This window comes from Perissodus microlepis, chromosome 10 (genome assembly GCF_051167445.1).
Source record: "Perissodus microlepis isolate ML-2025 ecotype Zambia chromosome 10, ASM5116744v1, whole genome shotgun sequence".
Lineage (NCBI taxonomy): Eukaryota > Metazoa > Chordata > Actinopteri > Cichliformes > Cichlidae > Perissodus > Perissodus microlepis.
This window is the reverse complement of record NC_140470.1, coordinates 6,126,118-6,147,190: the sequence shown is the minus strand read 5'-3', so window position 1 is coordinate 6,147,190 and position 21,073 is coordinate 6,126,118. Positions and strand designations below refer to the sequence as shown.

The 21,073-nt window shown below is 40.1% G+C and overlaps 1 protein-coding gene and 1 long non-coding RNA gene across 8 annotated transcripts in view; one reads left to right on the top strand and one right to left on the bottom strand.

Annotated features, from left to right (window-relative positions):
* The window catches only part of bbx (BBX high mobility group box domain containing), a 29,517-nt gene extending 18,425 nt beyond the window's left edge, over positions 1-11,092 (top strand). For 5 of the 7 annotated variants that reach the window (XM_084941593.1, XM_084941589.1, XM_084941591.1 and 2 more), the window contains 7 exons: positions 94-931; positions 1,012-1,144; positions 2,115-2,266; positions 2,942-3,031; positions 3,382-3,576; positions 8,972-9,161; positions 9,842-11,092. In XM_084941593.1, coding sequence (XP_084797719.1) covers positions 94-931; positions 1,012-1,144; positions 2,115-2,266; positions 2,942-3,031; positions 3,382-3,576; positions 8,972-9,161; positions 9,842-9,920 — 1,677 coding nt within the window. In that variant the 3' untranslated portion in view covers positions 9,921-11,092. The remainder of the gene's footprint in view (positions 1-93; positions 932-1,011; positions 1,145-2,114; positions 2,267-2,941; positions 3,032-3,381; positions 3,577-8,971; positions 9,162-9,841) is intronic. The other 2 variants (XM_084941594.1, XM_084941595.1) reach the window with 2 other exon arrangements.
* Positions 11,093-16,857: 5,765 nt separating this feature from the next.
* Positions 16,858-20,965, bottom strand: LOC146378679 (uncharacterized). The gene is made up of 3 exons (XR_014801485.1): positions 20,073-20,965; positions 18,366-18,521; positions 16,858-17,935 (listed from the first exon to the last, which is right to left on the bottom strand). It is a non-coding gene; the product is annotated as an uncharacterized LOC146378679 (long non-coding RNA).
* Between the last annotated feature and the right edge of the window lie 108 nt (positions 20,966-21,073).

The following is a 21,073-nucleotide window of genomic DNA, read 5'->3' as shown; positions in this document are numbered from 1 at the left end:
ATAATATTTGAGAGGGAAAAACTGCTGTTGGTGGTATTTGAGCGAACTGTTGCCAGTCTTTGTCTTTGATTTAAGCTTTTCTGTTCCAAATAGATGTGTTTAGCATCTGAAGCTGGAAAAATGGACACAGTTGCATCTCAGCCAGAGGACAGCTCCTCCACAGACCCTCTCCAACAAACTGCTATCAAGCCAGAGGTCAAGGAGGAGAGAGCAGACACTGACCTCTCCCCTGCCTCTCCTCACAAAGCAGCGCTCTTACCTTCTTTTTACTCTCTCACGTCTACCTCCACTAATGCCATTCTCCCACAATTCAGCAGCCAAAATGCACTTGTCAAAAAAAAAGGTAAGAAAAGAGACGTGGCCAAGTCAAATGATCATGATGAGAGCCGGTGTTCTTCAAAGAAAGTTATAAAGAAGGCTAACCCTTCAGAAAGCCTGGACAGTGTATTCAGTACAATCGAGTCAGTGGCTAAAGGGGCCTGTTTGGTCACAGAGGAAAAGTCCAAGAAGAAGGATGACAATTGTCTTAGTGGTGGGTTGCCCAAAAAGAAGAGTAAGCCGAAAATCAAGAGCTTTGTCAAAGATGAAGAGGAGATGGATGACAGCAGTGGGCAGAGTGGACAGCACAGCTCCCCTGAGGTAGAAATGAAAGAAAAGTTGTCTGATATTGGCTCCAGGACAGAAGCAGCAAACGTGGAAAGCACTGATTTCCAAGGACAGACAATAGAACCCCATAAGTTCTCTTGCAATCATTCACTTGTTAATCTTGAAGAGCACGACAAAGGAAAGGAAAGGTCAAGCGATGCAACTTGTGAGTCTAACACTGAAAATCGTGGGTCCAGGAAATCAGAGCGAACCTGTAAAGGCGCCTTATATAAAACTCTGGTCTCTGAGGGAATGCTGACTTCACTGAGAGCCAATATTGACCGAGGTATCTATTTTGATTCAAGAACGATGTGACTGATACATGTAAGGGGCAGAATTTAATTCGTGTTTTGCAAATATCTGCAGGTAAAAGAGGTATTTTCCGTACGTCTGATCATGACGCTAACTGGAGTGATGACAGCTGGACAGTTTCACAGATAGGACCTAATTGTCCCAAGAAGCTCAAGAAGTCCAAGTCCAAAGACGAGTCTTCTCAGGGGTGAGTTGACTTTTCTTACAGTCATTCTGAGGAATAGGAGCAAGTAACTAATCCTTCATTTTTAACCCAAGTATTATTCTCACTCTTGTGGCCCGTAGTAACTTGAAAATATAATTATATATAGATATATTTGTAATATTGGTCCCAGATAAAAAGAGAGGTCAATTGAGTCAAAGTTTGAAATAAACTTTTGGGGGGGGTAATAATTTTGCCTGTATTTATACATCATATTAGCACTATTCCACTTTTCTGTGTATGTGTTTAGATTTCCTTTGGTGAATAATTAAAAGGTTTTAGAATATATATGTATTACTGACACACCTGTAATAGAATTCCTGTCTGGAATGCTTTTAGAGCAGCAGTCCCCAACCTTTTTTGCGCCACAGACCGGTTTATGCCCGACAATATTTTCACAGACCGGCCTTTAAGGTGTCGCGGATAAATACAACAAAATAAAACTAGTACCGGTACCGAAAAAAAGAAGATTTATTCATAACACACGTGAAAAGACCCAGGAAAACCGAGTTAACAATAAAAACGATAACAAAATAACGCTGAAAACCGATAAAAACCCTGAAAACCATACATTTCACACCTGAGCCTCTACTCTCGTGGCCCGGTACCAAACGACTCACGGACCGGTACCGGTCCGAGGCCCGGGGGTTGGGGACCGCTGTTTTAGAGTGCTAATACATAAATGATATTTTTAGCTAATAAATTACACATATATAATAGTCAAGTATATTGAGGGCCATAATGAACCACTAAAATGGAAACCACACTCAACAGTTCATTGCACCTAAATTTTGTTGTGCAAGTAGTTGTAATGCCCATTCTTTCCCTGTGTCCAGTTTATTGTTCTGTGCTGGTGTATGAAGAATTTACAAGATCACTGACATTTGGCTTTTTTTTTTTTTTTTTTTAAGCTTGTTAAGCTACCCTTTGTAAATCTCTGAAATTTACTTGTCAGCCTAGGTAAACTGGAGGAGGAGTTTGAGAAGAAGTTTAACAGCCTGCCACAGTATAGCCCGATGACCTTTGATAAAAAGGGCACTGCTGTTGCAAAAAAAAAGAAGTCCGACAGCACCACCATCCAAAGAGATGAGTCTAAGACCGGAAAAGGTAGGAACAAAGTTTGAGGTTCAGTCTACACTAGAATAAATAATGTGATATACATATGAGTGACAAATTAAAGAAACACTCAAACCCTCGGCCCCTGAAGATTTGGTGGATTTTGTTTCGGGGGTTTGTGTTCCCTTTGACTGAAGATTGAATGGTTACTGGATGTGGTCTCTTGAGGATCACGATATCCCAGTGTATAGGACACAACAGTTCACAACATTTCATTGGGTGATTAGATGAGGATTATTTGAATGACATTCTATGGCCTTCACAGTCATTGGACCGTACCCTAACTGAAGATTTGGCCCAGTTGTTAGACAGCAATTTCCACTGCCGGCATCAAAACATCTAACTATAAATATATTTTCGATCAATGTTTTAGACACCTATGGACGTTAAGGCACTAAAGCTTGATGTTGAGTTTTTTTTATTAATTTGTCACCCATTTCTACACCCTCACTTATCATCCATAATCCACTCTATACCTGTTTATACAGTCCTGTCCAGGTACTAAGGACCAGTTCTCATTATGTATAAAAAAATAGAAACAAACCAAAGAAACCTTTGGACTCCATAACATTGAATTTCCATGATCTTCCTTTCTTTACCTATCTCTTTTTTTGTTGTTTTTGTTGTTTGTTTGTTTTTTTTGTTTTGTTTTTTTTGCTATATCAGGGCCATCTCAGAAAAAGACTACATTCCACAAGATTGTTAGGACGAGATTGCACAAACACAAAAAGGAGAAACCAGGTGCAGTGGAAAAAGGTGAAATAGATTGTTGATTTTTGCGCTTTATATAGCAGGTCCATGAACCATTTTCAAATTAAAACTGAAACACAGGGGATGAAAATGTTCAAAAGTTACCTGTTTTTGTGATTTTTAAGTTATTAAACAAAACTGTAACTAAAGGACACAGGGGATATCTATGAAATACTCTGCAGAGAATTATTTGTAAACAGTATGCTTTTGTTTGGTCACAATGAATGATAAAATTGTAATCGTTAAGTCATTGTTAAGAGGACTCAAATGTCTGTGCCGGTGATTTTCAGTTGGTTTTTTTTATGTCTGTGCAATGGTCAAATGACTGAAACCATTGTGGTGATTGTGCTCCACAGCAGTGGGACAGACTGATTCCACACTGGATATAGGTTCGGAAGTCAAATTATGTGCTCCCGTTCCCATAATGTGCCCAGATGTCCAGGGCACTGCTAGCATGGAGATACTAGTTGGTAGCCAGAAACGAAAGGCAAGGAAGACTAAGATCACACACTTGGTGCGCACGGCACATGGCAGTGTGTCTCCAAGTGAGGGTGAGTAATGTCAATATCCATTTTGTTTTTGCAGTTTAGCTCAATGTATCAATATACATGAAAAAAATATGTCATTTTGAAAGTGGCAGGTCCAACTTGATAGTCCAGAATTTGTCTTATGCTGATATTATATTTAAATTTATTTAATTAGTAAGATACTCAGTCCACCCAGACTGATATATTAAGGAAACTGGAACTAAAAGCTTATTAGCTTGTAGCAGCCTGTACCTACATTGTCTGATCATTCTCGTATACAGTATCTTGGCATTAAACTGTAAATTGAAAATGGCAGCAATGTATTTCTCAAAGTCTCCGCAACTCTGAAAGTGTCCGTGTGGTCAACAACTGACACACATCATGCCGCTATCGTGTGACCCAATCAGAGATAGTCAGGGGCGGGACCTCTAAAATTGGCCGTGGTCCTGTAGTTGTCCCGTAGTCCTTTGTGTGTACATTTGAAAGTGCAGGTGAGTAGCTTGAATAAAGCGATATCCATCCATCCATCCATTCGCTAGCGCTTATCCTTTTCAGGGTCGCGGGGGGTGCTGGAGCCAATCCCAGCTGTCATAGGGCGAGAGGCGGGGTACACCCTGGACAGGTCGCCAGTCTGTCGCAGGGCTAACACACAAGGACAGACATGAATGTGAGTGTGAATAACCATTCACACTCACATTCACTCGCACATTCACACCTAGTGGCAATTTGGATTATCCAATTAACCTATCCCCACAAACTGCATGTCTTTGGACAGTGGGAGGAAGCCGGAGTACCCGGAGGGAACCCACACAAACACGGGGAGAACATGCAAACTCCACACAGAAAGACCCCGGCCTGATGGTGGAATTGAACTCAGGACCTTCTTGCTGTGCGGCAACAGTGCTAACCACCGTGCCACCGTGCTGCCGTAAAGCGATATCAATTCATTAAATCCTGAATCAACTTTTATTTATTTATTTATTTATTTTTGTGTCCCATTTGGATCTTTAGCCATCAGAATTGTTGTCTTAAGGCCAAGAAAGATGCCAAGCGGATTTATTTTACCAAGTGGATCATCATGGCCTTGCCATATTGGTCCATTTGATTGACCTTTATTATAATTATGAATTTATTTTATTTTCAGTTGCTACAAACGGGACAGACATGACTGGGGGATAGGACAGGGAGAAAGAATGAAAGAAAGAGAGGGAGAGAAAGAAAACCAAAGGGGAGAAGAGACGGTGAGAAGGGGGGGAAGAAAGGAAAAAACAAACAAACAAACAAACAAAACACCTGGATCACCTGTATGGAGAAAAAAAACAGAAGAGAAAGCAAACAACAAAGAGCAACATAATAAAAACAGCACCATCACAATAAACTAGCTAGCAGTAGATAACAGTAGATACTAAATAATAAACGATATTGTGCAGCACGCAAGATAGACAGCGCACAATGTGCTTTGAGGCAGCAGCCAAGAAAGGTGTAGTCCGCGTCTGTGAACACCCGTGTGTACACCTGTGTGCATACCTGTGTGGATCAGCATGCTTGTATTCCAAAGGTTTCTCCATGTAACGATCTGCTAGGGAGTGTGGGGAGCCATAGCCCCGTCCACCAGGGTATGAAGCAGGTATGGAGGAGATCCAGGCCCCAGATATCCAGAGGCCCCAGAGTACAAGGACCAAAGGGGGGGGAACCGTGCCACCCTCCTGGGAAGAGCTGAGTAGAGCCCCAAAGGAGAGGTCACCCCGCAGCTACGGAGCAGAGGCCAGAGGGGGTTGCAGTGGCGTGCCCGCGGGCTCTGCCGGCAGCCAGCTGTGCCAGAGAGGACCGAGCTTCAGGCCCAGAGGCCAGAGGGCATCCCACCCCCCGGAAGAAGCCCAGCCGGGCCACAGGCGCCCGGCCCCGCCAATTGGCCACCAGGAGTGAGCCGGTACATGCATGAGCGCCCAGCCCCAGACGACAAGGACCACCAACACACCAACGTCTGAGGGCATCAGCCACCGGCAGGGAGTGTGGTGAGGGGAGATAGGCCTCCGTACTTTAGAGGGCCTGAGATGTACCCAGAGAGGTTGAGTCTAAGACCCAACCTGACATATAGACACAGACAAACAGGCACACGCGGACACAAACGTACATTCCCACCCCATATGCACAACCAAATACTTGGCACTCACCCAACGTGTAGACAGACACAAATAGACACTGCACAGACAGTCGCACTCCCCAAACATACTCTATATCCCAGGTCCAGGTACCCCCGCCCTCAGAGGGGCAAGCCGCACCTAGACCCAGGAGATGTAACCCTTCTCTCTGGGGTGGAGGCAAGCGGACCACCTCCTTATCTGCAGTAGCAGGGAGGCCCCGCATCCCAGACCCCAGTCTGACGGCCAGCACCTCCTCCCAGCCCCCCAGCCCTGACGGCTAACAGAACCGGGGTGAGTGAAGACCTCAAACCTCCCTACGCCCGCTCATATGTAGTGTTGCTGTGTGCTGTTCTAAAGTGCATTTAAAACTCAGGAGAGCATGGTACTAGCTTCCTCTCAGAGAGCAGCACGGCTCCTCCCGAAAACCCTCAGTGTCTAAATGCATTTAAAATTGAGGGTAGGGCACCAGCGCCAGAGGTGGGTGGGAGTACAACGACCATCCTCTGGATGCTGTAAAACGTGCCCACCCCCAAGGCCCTATATGTATGTGTTATGTGAGAGTGTGAGTAATGTGGATGTCTAGGTTGCAGAATAAAATTGAGGCACAGGCGGCCAGAAGGGGACAGAGGGGGAGTGCCTCCCCTGCACCCTGGTGACATACCTGCACCCCAAGCCCTGCGTGTGTGGGTGGGTGTGGTAGAGCGGGAATAGGGAGGCAGCTGAGGATGGGGAGGGAAGAAAGGGAGGGGCAAGCGGCCCCTCCCTGGGGCCAGCTCCCCCGCTGACCCCAGTAGGCACCCCCACGCTCTGGAACCCACCAGGGCAAGGGGGCCCAGGCCCATCCGGACCGGGACCCGCAGCAGCAGCACCGCCCAGCCCCACAGAGTCCGGGGCAGCCCACCCGACTCCACCCCAGAGAAAACTGCACCCACCCCATCATCCAATCATCTCCCAAACTACACAAGACAATAGACACCCAGGTTGAGTTCATTCTCCCCCTCTCCTATATCTCTCCCCCCACCTGCAGAGTGAGCTCCTGTAGTGAGGAGACCACCTGCAAAGATATAACAACCTCCCCACCAGTTAGAGAGCCCCCTAGTTGGGCCGATGCACCAGAGGTCCCCTGCACTGGGGCTGAGCCCCCCTGCACCCACCCGCCCACTGCTCCGGCGACACAACAGCCAGGACCCAAGCCCCCAAGGCCCGGCCAGCACCCCAGACCGGGGGGAATCAATATTTAAAATCAACTTTTAAATATAAATGTATTTTGCCAGAAACGCCAGAATCTCAGATTAAAGCTCTCAAAACTATTTCAACAACCACCAAACAGCAAATGAGAGCAGGTAAACGGATTATGCACAAAGACGTAAACACAGAGTGCCGACCCGACGCATCAGAATCAGCTTTCTCTTTCTTGGCTTTCTCACCCGACGGCACCTACACGGACACGTCTCTCTCCAACCAAAATTCACTGAACCAGCAGCAAAAGAAGATCTAAACTACGCTTCACATTTGATAAATATTGTCATTACTTCCCTCTTACTTTTGCTGTTTTGCTTCCACCACGATAAAATCACACTTCATGCACAGCTCTCTCTCTCTCTGTGTACTTCAAGAACAGTTTTCCCATCTCAAATCTTTGTTTTCGGCGTTATTTATTCGCTTATTACCCACCAGTCTACCGTTGTTTACAGCACTAATGGCTGCTGTCTTTTTTTTTTTTTTTTTGGACTTGAATATCTTCAGACAAGAAAGCCTAATTTCTGCTGTTCAATACTGTAGAAATTTATACTTTTTAAAATTATGCAGAATATTTTTAAGGTTATATGCTATAAAAAGCCAGGCCAGGAAAATCTCCTTCATGTTTTTCTGTGTTTTATTCTCAGTTACTTTGACACAAAGGCATCTGCTGTGATGTTCACACCTCTGATAAAGTCTCACATGTATCAGTACTGATAAATGATCAGAATTATAAACAGCCTTTTTGTGTTGTTCTTGTTAGTAAATGGTAAATCGACCAATTCTTTTTTTCCAAAGGTTGATTCTGTTCATCTGGATGTAGCGTTTTCAGATTCTGAAGATTTACTTAACTGGCTGATTGAGAATGCATCAAGATATAGCGCTTTTCTACTCAGTCTGAGCACTCAACTTGTGTAGTCACCCAAACTCTTTTTCTAAGCTGTTTCTACATGCTTCCTGTGTAACAATCACACAGTCTTTTTGTGGCAGAGCTGAAATGCAGTGGAAATAGAATATTTAGTCATATGTTTAGTTTTATGGTAAAGAGGGACCACTGCATTTATGCAAACTGGCATAATAAAAACTGAATCCACAGACTTTGTGAAAACTAATAATTTTATTCTTAAATTTACCACTATATTAGATAAACCTGCTTAACTTCTTGTTAATGCAAATATTTGAACAGCCAATCAAATGGTAGCAGTTTAAGCATGCAGAGATGGTTGAAGTTCAAACCTAACATCAGAATGAGGAAGAAAGCTAGTCTGAGTAATACTCAACTATTTCAGAAACAGATCTACTGGGATTTTCCTGCACAACAGTTTCCAGATTTTCAATAAAATCCAGTTTGTCTAGGCAAAAATGCCTTGTTTGTGCCAGAGGTCAGAGGGGAATGGCAGGTGAGTGTCTATAATGTATCCAGCAGTTTGTATCTCACGTTTGGTATCGGCCACAATTTCATTGTACATGTACAAAAGGAATAAAGGGCTATTTTATACTGTTCTACTCTGCTTAAAGCATTCTTCAGATAAAAGAATTAGCGAAAATATTCACGCACTCGTACTCGTACGGATGCATCAGGGGGAACTCGAGGTTCTCGCCCAAGGATACTCTTACACACAAACATAAGGAGCTGGGATTCAATCTACCGAAATTCCAGTCGGTAGATGACCCATTCTGCCACCTGAGTCACAGCATCCCCAAACATAAGTGTTTGAATATAGCTCCTTCCTTCTTAGTACACCCTTTGCTGTGATGTGTGATGCTACATGTGCTGCAGATAGTGAAAGAACTGAGTGAGAGCACATTTGACCAAATTCATTTCTACGTACCACAAGAATCAGCTAATATTTACTTATATGATCCAACCATTTCTACTTGTTGGTGGCACGATACACTCTGGCATCTCATGTCATGACGGTTTTTGGTAAAATTATTTTGAAACTTAATATGTGAGCAGAAACTATTAATGACATGTTCTGAAAAATATTCAGTTATGTTCCTGAGAATTGTACATTTGTGCTTTGTTACTACAGAAGACAAAACAAGGGACCTGAACCAGGACCAGGATAAGAAGCCATTACCACAACAGAATTTATGCAATGAAATGGGGTGCTATAGTCACAGAGGAGAGGAGGCAGAAAGAAGCACCATATCACAAGAGCTGCCTGCCTTGTTCAGCTTGGCTGCCCTCGCTGAGGTTGCAGCCATGGAAAATATTCACAGGTAGAGACCGGTTACCGTATGCATGGACTTGGCTTGTGATTGTTATTCTTTTGCTAAAACTTAAGGATTGTAATATACCAGAGATTAGTTAGGTTTTATTTATTGGGTCATTTTAATTAAGGTAGGCAATTTTTTTATTTTTTTTTTTTTGGGGGGGGGTATTCCTCACTCAAATGTTATAAATTTGACCATTTAAAAAAAATAGATAGCACTGCTAGCACCCTTACATGCTGCTGTCTAGAATTTAGATATCTCATATGAACCATTCAGTTCAGTTCAGCTTTATTTATACGACGCATGCATATGACTCATTGCAACCCAGTATTTTTATTTTCATTTCTACTCTCTGATTCAGCTTTATATCAAATGACTCTTTATTTGTGTTATTCAGCACTGCAATAACCAAGCTTGGACAGTTATAGCATTTTTAATACTCTTTCTTTTTATTGTATATTGTATTTGTCTTCTGTCAAGAATGAAGACATGAAAAAAGGAAAGAAAAAAAATGCTATTCATATGTCATATAGTCTTTTAGACTATGGTGGAAACGCAGAGAACTTGAAAGAATTTCCAAGAACTTTGCATTAAAAGACAATGGGCCTAGTGCTTGAAAGCAAAACCTTTAAACTAGTTTGAAAAATGAAGCATACTCTTCAGTCTCTCTTACTGTCTTGTTTCAGAGGTCAGAGAGGCTTGGCTGAGAGTCAGAATAACGAACTTTCCCAGACTCCAGTTCTCATCTCCTGCGCTGATCAGTGAAACTCTTCTGCTGTTCTGAGAAGCCACAACACGAAGGTTTTGCATTGGATCTCAACTTTCCTCTGTGGTAGCCCCACACTGAATGAAGACTTGATCGAGAAGCTTTGGACATATTCCACCTTCCGCTTTGTGGTAAATTTCCTCGAAGGAGAAGGAGACCTTCTCCTCCTCCTCCTCCTCTTCCTCTTCCTCCACCTCCTCGTTATCTCAGTGTTTCCCCTTAAACCTTCTTTTGGTTTGGGGGAAAGATGCCTTTCTTAAGTCCATACATCCCCACCCCCACTCCCAGATATGCTAATAGGGCCTTTGAAAGTATCAAGCTATCAACCAGTGCATGGCTTCTCTTATAGAGATGGATGTCATGGGTTTATTGTACATGTTTATCAAACAGAGGCCATTTTAAAGTTAAGGCATTTTAGATAGAAAGAAAAAAGAAACTGCATTTGTTTTAGAGACAAATCAGCTTTCTCTCATCTTTTATACCTCACACATACACCTGCTGAAGAGTTCCCTCCACCTCTGTTACAATACCTCTGCATTTAAATAGCTCTTAATCCCTTTTAGCTTCAACACAAAATGGCTTAAACCAGGGTAACCAACCACGATTGGTAGACCATTACTAACTTAGTCTTACGGTGTACTCAAACACTGAAGAAATCTTGGTTGAGGTTTGGATATGTGTTAAAATTGTGATGCTTTACTACAAAAGTATGTGGTAACCGCAAATAAATGTGTTATAGCCTGAAAAGTAGACCTGTGCATCACTTGCATGTAAACAAGGAGCCCTGTCTAATTTCTAGCAGTAGAATCACAGTGTGGCTGTGAGGCTTGTGGGGGAAAAAACACATTTTTGTGATGGGGAGATTGGGGAAAAGTGCTTAAACTATAGTCTTAACCCTCCCACCTACACCCTCTTTGCCACCAGAAAGCCCTCAAGCAGCTTCTTGCTCAGTGTCCCAAAGTCAGTGCAAACATTTCTGAAAAGTGAATGCAGTTTTTGTCAATACTTGATCTTATTGCAGTTTGCGTAGCAGTTAGAAAGGTTAATTTATGTGTACGTCTTACTTCATGAAAGAGGTGTTTTGCTTGTTTATACCATAAAAATAGACTAATCATAAGTTTAAGTTTAAATTGCTCATGTAACGGGGTAATAAAATGCATCATCTCCACCAGAGGCAGTGTTCTTACTTGAGTCAGTAGTATCTTTAACACCCTCAGGACCTGGCTAAAACCAGCCACAATTTCAACATAGATGAGAGGAGTCTCAGTGGAATATATGTGGAATATATATATATATATATATATATATATATATATATATATATATATATATATATTCCACTGAGACTCCTGTCATGTATGTACCACGAGGAGCCTTTTGTTCCTCTTTGGAGACCAATACTTAGATTCAGTCACATTTAATAACTTTTATAGCTTTTAGCTTTCTATTTGATCGTTCTTTTTTGGGTGTGTGTTTATGATATTCTTTCAACTAGGTCCCTTAAGAACTTCACTGTTTTACCTGAGGTGAAGTTTACTGGATTAGGACTGTTGTTAAAAAAAAAAAATTAAGCTCACAGATGACAAATGTGTCTCTACTGTGAGAAGCAGAGAGGCACCAAAAAATGCACTGTCTTCAAATAATGAGGTGTCTTTCAGTGCTTTCAGACACTTAATGACAGGAGACAGAAATATTGTAATATTGGATCTCAGAGAAGTCATTTTTTTCTAAATCAAATACATTATTTCAGAGTCATTCATATCTTATATAGGCCTTACAATGCAAATATTCCTGTACATGCAACAAGTCTTTAATTCATCTAAGAACTTGTTTTATTTAAAAAAAAAAAAGAGTCAAAGTTAAAGGAACCCCAAAATGCTTTATGATAATCCTAAGAATGGATGTATGTAGTTTTTTTCTGATATAAAAGAAAGTTAAATTTCTGTCACTTGGTACAATGGTAAACTGTATAGTTCTTCCACTGGTGGAAATCAGTGTAGTTCTTTGTAAAGACAAAGAAGTTGTCTTCCCCCAGACCACACAGAGAAAAAAAAAAGAGACAGATACTAGCTTGTAGCAAGTGAGTATGTTGACATTTGCCAAAGAAGGGAAAGGTATATTCAGCCACAAATCCTGCTTCTTTTTTTTTTTTTTTTTTTTTTTTTGGGGGGGGGGTGCTCTAGATTGTTTCTTTTTGTTTGTTTTTTGTTTTTTAGGCATTTAAATATTCAGGTAACATTATCAGCACAATTCATCCTGTGTGGGATACAGAGTTGGAATTAAGTGCAACAAAAAGGCACCACTAAATGCCTGTATATATTCAGTATTTGCACCTTATGACCCAAGGCAAAATGGTCATGGTCTTGGAAGCATATATAAATTTTACCCACTCTGTGGAAATTATGCATTTTAATGATATATGTATACAGTGTCATGGAAAAGTATTTGCCACCTTGCTAATTTCTTTGTTTCTTTGCCTGTTTGTGAAACACAGAGGTTTGAGAGCATTAAACAAAATGAATATTAGACAAAGATCCAAGTATCACCCTTGGTGGCAAGAACTCATACACTGCACTCAGTCATCTCTGATAACTGGTGATTTTTTTCATAGTGCTGTGGAGGAATGTTGTTACATTCTTCTTTGCAGAATTGATTTAAATCTGCCACAATTGAGGGTTTTAAGAATGAAAAACCTTTGACTAGGCCACACCAAACCCCTCACAGGTGGACTTTCTAGTGTGGTCTCTGGTAAGTCCAAATTCTCCTTCAGGATTTTCTAGTAGAGAGCAGAATTAATAGTTTAAACAATCACGCAAAGTCATTTGGGTCCCAGACCTCACTAGCATCATACTGTTTAACTGTTGGTATGATGTACTTTTTATGAAATGCTATTTTGGTTTTATGTTAAATGTTACGAATAGAGTTCAACTTTTCCCTCGTCAGTCCATAGAGTATTTTTACCAAAATTCTTGGATCATCAAATTGGAGTTTTTTTGTTTATTTGTTTTTTGACAGCAGTGGCTTTGACCTTGGGTCTCTTCCATAGATATCCCTTATTGTTGAATCATGAACACTGCTTCATAACTGAGGCAAGTGAGCCTTGCAGTTCTTTACAAGTTGTTCAGTGTACTCTTGCAGTAATTTTGGTAAAGAATCCCACTGTTCCAGGTTTTCTCCATTTGGATGATGGCACCCGTTGTGGTTCGCTGGAGTCTCAAAGCCATAGAAATCCTTTCTAGTCTGATAGATGTCATCTTTTTCTTTAAGTTATGGGATGATGTCCTTTCGTTTAGCCTACTTTTCTTTGTCAGACAGGTTCTGTTTAAGTAATGTCTTAATTCAGCAGGTCTGGCAGGAGTGTGGATAGTGAAAGTGAACTCGGGTTTCTAAAAATGTGGTTCATCACAATTTATTATGTAACATGTTGGGGCAAATACTTTTTCAAGGCACTATGTGTGTGTGTCAGTAACAAAACCACACATCTACAATACAGCCATAATTTTGTCATTTTCCCTCACTTTTTCTACCTAGAAAATGCTTCTATAATGTTGAATTCCTATATTAATGACCTAAATGATTATAATACCCTTTTGTGTTAGCACTGTCTTCTTGAATGTAATCATTTTGTACCTGTATTTTTCTAATTCAGTCTTGATTGTACTGTATTGTATGCTATGATGGTATACTGTTTCTAAGGTACATAGTTGTTACAACCAACAGTTCTCATGACAGAAAAGCTGCTGCACCTTATAGTCACTGGAAATGTGGGGCAGTTTTAAGTCCAAAGGACTGTCATGTCACCATCCATAAGACTGATAAAAGAAAGATTTGTGCATATTGAGTGGTTGGAAAATCTCTTTCCCCGGTTTGTTACTTTTTTCCTTTGCAGTAAAAGTAAAAGTCTGTTCAGAAGAGTTCAACTGGGACATTTCTGCAATCACAACAATGAAATGCTTGAGTCCCGGTTTATTTATTACTGCTCCTTTTTATAGTTTTAGTCAAATAAAAAAACAAACAAACAGTGAAATATAGAAATGAATATGCATCTGTTTATACATGCACATGTATAAGGTTATTTACCCTTTACTGGATGTAGATCATGACTTTTTTGTGATGAAGAGATTGTCGGATCTTCTAAGTATCTTTCCTCCAATAGGGTTGTATATCATGTGCTTACTCTAATTTATGTTACTGTAATCATTATGAAACGTCTGTTTTTGATTGTTAAAGCCCAGTTGTTACATGCAGCCTTGCCTTACTGGAACCCCTGCTTAGTGTGGGATCCCTTAGCCACCCGACCTTCCATACCCCACATCGTCCTAAACTATGTCATGACACTGTTTGCTGATGCAACTGTTATTCCTTTGACACTTTCTTCTGACGCAACTTTTGCTTCTTGAACACCTATTAAAATAACATCTACTACATCTGTGTGGAATAAGTGTTTTTATATACATTTTTCCATTGCCTTATTATATTTATAATGAACAGCTAGTGCCCTGTTTTGTGTGTGTGTGTGTGTGTGTGTGTGTATACACACAAACACAAATAAATATACCAAAAAAATAGTTGATAACTGTACATGGACCACAGCACAACCACCATACTAACATTGTTGTTTAAAACAGATCTGACCTCTAAAGGTATCCTGTGGAATCTGCCAATACGGCGAGAGCAGCAGGTTCTTTAAGTCATGCAAGTTGAGAGGAGGGGACTCCATTGATCAGACTTGGGATTTGGGAGGATTATCCATTTGAAAGAGGCCACTGCCACGAAGGGGTGTACATGGTCTGCAGTAATGTTCAGGTATGTGCTATGTCTAGAAATGACATCCACGTGAAGTCCAGGACCCAGGGTTTCTCAGGAGAATTTTGCCCAGAGTGTCACACTATCCTTGCCAACTTGCTTTCCTTCCCTCCTGCTGCCATGGATAGCTGTGGATCAGTCCCCATCTTCTCTGGTCTGCATGCCAAATATCCTTGGGCAAGATACTAATCCCATGCATAGATAAAAAACACTTACATGCAGAGCATAGAAAAAAGTGCTTGTGCGAATGGGTGAACGAACCAAGTTGTCTAAAGCGCTCAGAGTAGAAAGGCGCTATATAAGAACCAGTCCATTTACCATCTCTTCCACAGATAAATGCTGCACATGCATCTGTCTGTCCTCATCACGTAAAAGAAACCGTGATTCACCAGATCAGACTACCTTCTTCCAGTGCTCCAAGGTCAAGTTTTGATGCTCACATGCAAAGGGACTCTGACTGACCTGTGACTTTGCAATCCCATACAAAGCAAGCTGTGGTGCACTGTGTTTGGACTCTTTTATATGAAAACCTTTTCTGCTATTTCTGTTACATTAGCTCTTTTTTTTTTTTAAATATTGTACCACATGGGCCAGCCTTTGTTCCCTGCGCCAATCAATGAGCATTGGGCACCTATGTCCCTGTCACCGGTTTACTGGTAGCCCTTCCTTGGACCGCTTTTGGTTGGTACTCACCACTGCAAGATATTTTTTAAAACACAAGTTTAATTTGGTCTTGCATTCTTTTAGTTTCTTCTCCACATTCAATGGCTGATTTTGTTTTAGGTCCTTTGTAAGATATCAAATATTCTATTTGTAATTAAACAAGAATATGTCAAATATCTATTTGTTGTGTATCATGTACAAAAAGAATTCACTTTTTTAATAGGACTGGAATTCAATTTCCAATATTTTTGGAAGATTACATTGGCCTCCAGCAACACTGTGAGGAATGCTGGAGTTGTTTTTGATCAGGATATTTCCTTCAATGCACGTATTACACAAATATGCAGGACTGCTTTCTTCCATTTCCACAATATCTCCAAAATTAGAAACATTCTGTCTCAAAGTAATGCTAAAAACTAGTTCATGGAACTATTACTTCTGGGACTTCTATAATTCATTATTATCAGTCAGATTATCAGATTATTACTTGTCCTAAAACTCCCTGATCCAAAATGTTGCAGTAAGAATCCCTGGCATTGGCACTTGCATGCTCACTCAGCCCCATTTATCTCAAAGACCTTATAGTACCCTATCAACCCAATAGAGCACTTCACTCTTCAGATTACCGGCTTACTTGGTAAATAGAATGATTCTTATATAGCACTTTTCTACTATCCTAGAGTATGCCAACTGCTTGTGACTTTACTTGTGGCATTTAAAAGTAGAATGGGAAGCAAAGCTTTCAGGCCTCTCTTCTGTGGAGCCAGCTTCCAATTTGGATTCAGGAGACAGACACTATCTCTACTTTTAAGATTAGGCTTAGTGGCGCAAAGGTCAGCACTTTGTGAAATAGTCCATCTGTCACAAACAACCTTGCCAAAGTCACTTAAACCACTTTTCTTCCTCATTCTGAGGTTCGATTTGAACTTAAACAGGTTTTTTCAACATTCCTAAATGCACTAAGGTACTGTGACTTGATTGGTTGATTAGATATTTTTGTAGGATCTGCTAAACAGGTGTACCTAACAAAGCCCCAGTAACCCCCCTCTCACCTTCATCTGTACCATATATAACTGTAAACTGTATAACCGCTGCCATAGCTGGACTGGCCATCAGCCCACCGGGCAGATGCCCGGTGGCCTGATGGTGATTTTTCGTTTTTAATGCACTGAAAAAAATAATCAGTGGGATAAACATAAAAAAAATTATTGTAATCGGTTGCACGAAATTAAGTTATGTTTGGTTAACCTTAGTTTTTTATGTTATACCTGCACACATTTTTCTGGTAACATGAACATGACTTTGTTATGTTTTTCCATTCCGGTCAAATATTTATAGAAACCACTTGTTTATCAGACATGAACTTTTTGTGTTAATTGTATTGGACTACTATGTGTTATATTGACAAGATTATTTTATGGTAAGCTTATTTTATTTTATAACAAATTTCTAATGTATAATATATAATCTAATATATAATTGAGTGTTCAATAAATAAAACTAAATTAAGGCTGATCTTACTGTATGTACTGTACACTTTCTCTTCAATCAAAGAAATAAGCAAAACATTTTTGAACAATGACCTGTATTTTTGAAAATACTACACAGTTGTAACAACGGACTTTCAATTCAGGCTTCCAAAATATACATGAGTCATATTTGTACAATGCATCTCTTGAAAAACATTCCACAACATTCCTCAAAGTTATCTGCTGTAACCTGAATTCAACATTGTGGGGCCTTATGACATCGCACTTATGTAAAAAATAGTTTTTTAAATGTAAGAGCCATAAGGTAATATGGCAACAGGGGTGTAATTATTAAAATGACACAAAGAAGAGACTTAAAATAACATTATAACCCACAGGCACAAAACCAAGAGACCTAAACTGATTAGTATTGGCTTGCTTCTATCAGTAAACATCACAATCACTAATACTAGACGATGCAATCTGTTTGTAGTGGTGCACCTTGGGAAAAAAATTGCAAACTGGTGAAATTGGTGCAAGGCACCATTTCCATTGAGAAAAATGGACATTCAAAGTTTGAATTTTTTTTTTAAAAGAGCCATGGCTTGAAAAGTGAAAACTGCAGTAATAAAGGCCCCAAGTTGAAAAGTGCCAGAAAAATAAGTTTCACTATGTACTGCAACTTTACCAGTGCTGGCTTAAAAGAAAGGATGGTACATATTCGAAGAGGTAAACATGTTGTTGCCACATCATAACTGGAAAACTGTTCAATCGTACAGTCTGGTCCTGAAAACCTGGGCCTTCTTTGAAAGGCTGTTCCTTTTGAGCTCCATAACCAGTTTCTATAATACCTCGAAGGTATACTTTTCCAGTGGGTAGGTGAGGTTCAAAGTGTACATTAGTCCAAACAGCATTGCAGCTGCTAGGGTATAGTTATCCAAATCCTGCCAGACTCTCTGGCCTTCAAGGACTATCCCGATGTCCTCAGGGCTGCCATTGGCATCTCTTGACTTTATGATGTAAATTCCCATGGTTGTTTCCTTATTAGATCGTTGGATAATGGCTTCATCTGTGGCCTAGAAAATGCAGAATTCCAAAATTTAATTAAACAGAACACTGGGCAAAGAACATTATACCAAATCTTATTTTAATCTGTGTCACTATTCCAAAAAATGTTAACATTAACACATTAGGTGAACAAAAATGGATTCATTACAGCATGTGATTTGAGTCCTCAGAATGCTTAAAAAGGTAATGCATTTCTGAAGTGAAATCTCCATGCAAAGAAGCAGAATACTGTCAGAGCATAGAGAGGTGTTCAACTATGAACTCCACACATAATTCTAATGCAGGTAAAAGAAAGAAAAAGAAAAAAAAACGCACCCATGGTAAATTGTGAAAATCCCAGGTGATTTTCAACATACTCCTGGCATAGAGTGACAAGCAGCATTTTGTTAAAATTATTATTTTCCCTAAAGTGTATACACAAATTAATTTTTTTCTTACCTGGGCCGTGGGCTCCAGAATGTTCTGAAGTCTTCTCCCTATTTGTCCTCCTCGCCTGTTGAAGACCTTTATTAGTTTGTCAGATAGCACATCTATCTGCGAGAGTAATCTGGACTGCAGTGGCATGGTGGTAATGCGCTTAAACTCTGCATTTATCTAAAAAGAGAAGTTGTCACATAAAAATTCTGTCAAAATCTCAAATCTCACAAGGTTACATCCACACAAAGTTGTTATTTTTTGTCATATTACTATTTATTAGCTATGGGTCCCATGTTGCTGAGCAGTTCCATAGTTGCCCTTACTTCCATACCACCCAAAGCCTGTTTGCAACCACAGCAGTTGCCTCCTTCTGGCCATTTTGCAGTTCTGCCAAATGACCCAGAAACTACATCTATTATTGTCATATACACATCAAGGTCTTTCATTAATACTTAGTTAAATTAGTTAATTTGACCTTTCCAGAAAATTTAATTGACACCCCCCCCCCCCCAACACACACACACAGAGCCCACCCCATGGCAAACTAGCTTATTTAACTGTTTAACTAAAACATTTTAGGTACAACCAGTTAACTAAATGGACACAAGTTTGTTAGTCTGTATTCACTGAGAAAAAACAAGCGAATGTGACTGGGCACACACTGAAAAAAAACTAATGCACATAATATTGTCCCGCAGCTTAAGCTAGCATTATCGTTAGTTAACTTAAGGAATGACTTGTTTTTTCCATTATGTTGCTCAACAGCAATTCATGAGAAAAACTTCCCCATCTAATGGATGTTCTCTTCGTTTCCTCTCAAACATGTAGTTTTCAGTTTACCTCGACAAAGTAAAGCTAAGCACCAAACGTAAACGAAGCAAAGACAAAAAATGGCGGACCGCCACAGTGAATTTTCCCTCGCAGAACACACCGGGGGGGGGGTGGAGTTTCAACAGAAAACATAACTATTTTGTTATTTTGATATGACTGGTTTTAAAAGACTGAACATCCTTCTAAAACAAGTGAAAGGCGTGAGACTTAATTATGTTTAGACCAAAAATATAAATGATTCATGTTGGATATATTTACTGTATTTTTACTAATTTAACAACCTCATCATTGCATTAGTCGCTTTATGCTATAGCATTACGCTTACATTAGCTTGAAGCTCAAGGTCGTCATTTTATTTAATTTCTTTTTCTGGGCTTACAAACAGGACACACAACATTTAGATAACCGTTACACTGAATCTTGGGTCTGTGTTGAGTCTTCCAGCTGCTGACTACAGAAGCTAGATTGACCTTTCAGCATGTTTATAGCGGCTGTGGCTATGTGCTGGTAATGTTACCGTGTGTGAGCAGTCACATTGGCAGCAGACATTTTTCAACAAACTAGTCATATCCCGGCCCTACATTAGCTTGTTTAATGGTTAAAACACTGCAGGTACCACCACTTACTACAGACACCGATGCAAGTTTGTAATAGTCTGATAATTTAGACTGAAAGAATATACAAACAATATTAACTCACATTATATATGTTAATTACTAATTTGCTTATCGCATAATTTCGGTTACCATTAGCTAACTGGAGCCTAACATTGGCCTTTCATGGTTTTCGATAAACAGCCCACATACCTGTAAAATAACAACACCCCAGTAAAAGTCCACATATATAAAGGGTCTACACTCTTTCTCACTGGTGTGTTAGCTTTAAAATCTTATTTACCTTCAAGTGTAAAACTCCAGATGGTAGTAGATTTTCCAAAGCGAGAGACAAAAATGGCGGACAGTGCAGCCGATTTTTCCTTTCCAGGGGGCGGAGCTTGAGGATAAAACACGACTAACTTGTTTCTTTTCAACATGTTTTGTTCTAAAAGAATGAATATTCTTAAAGAACATGTGAAAATTAAAAGACAAAAATATGTTTAGATGTGAAATTTAAATTAGTCATGCTGGATATATGAAGTAATTCTATGCAAATTCAACAACCACCCTATTGCATTTTTTTCAGTGTGGGCCGACGGTTTGTTTGTTTGTTTGTTTGTTTGTTTGTTTGTAACGGTATAAACAATGAAAGGTGGTGGATTGGCCAAATGGTCATGATCGACTCTGGGCTGGACCAATTGCAGCCGATGAGGTCGAACTTTAAAGTTCCGTATTTAGGTGTAAAGGAACGTCATTTGTCCCGAACTTCAGCAAAAAAAAATTTAAAAAAAGACACAAAGCTGGAGTTATTCTGTGTCTTTACGCTGCATAGCTGCCTCTTCTTCTCTCATTCTCTCCCCCTCCATCTCCTGTTGCTACTTCAATCATGAAACTGCTCAATGATCTGCTGATCGGTTTTGCTGTCCTAAGTCCCGTCTCGTTTGTTTATCCCCCACTTTGCGCCAGAAAGACGAAACCAGCGGATGTCGCGCTAAACAACAGCAACACGTTTAAGCTTGATAAGCTGTTGTTATAATTTATTTGATATTACTTTCTAGTATCAGCTGATGTTTGCTGGAGCCACAGCCGCATACTTTTCTTTCTTATTCTCATTTAAAATGTCTAGGTTTTAATAATTACAACCGAATCTTACAACCAAAGTGGTCATCTGATGTAAAATATATAAAAATTCATTATTGTATATAGTAAATATTAAGTCTAATATATGCCCTAATAAGCTATAGTACCATGTGTGCAGTCTGCAATTCTGTTGCAGAAAGATATTGAATCTATTTAATTACT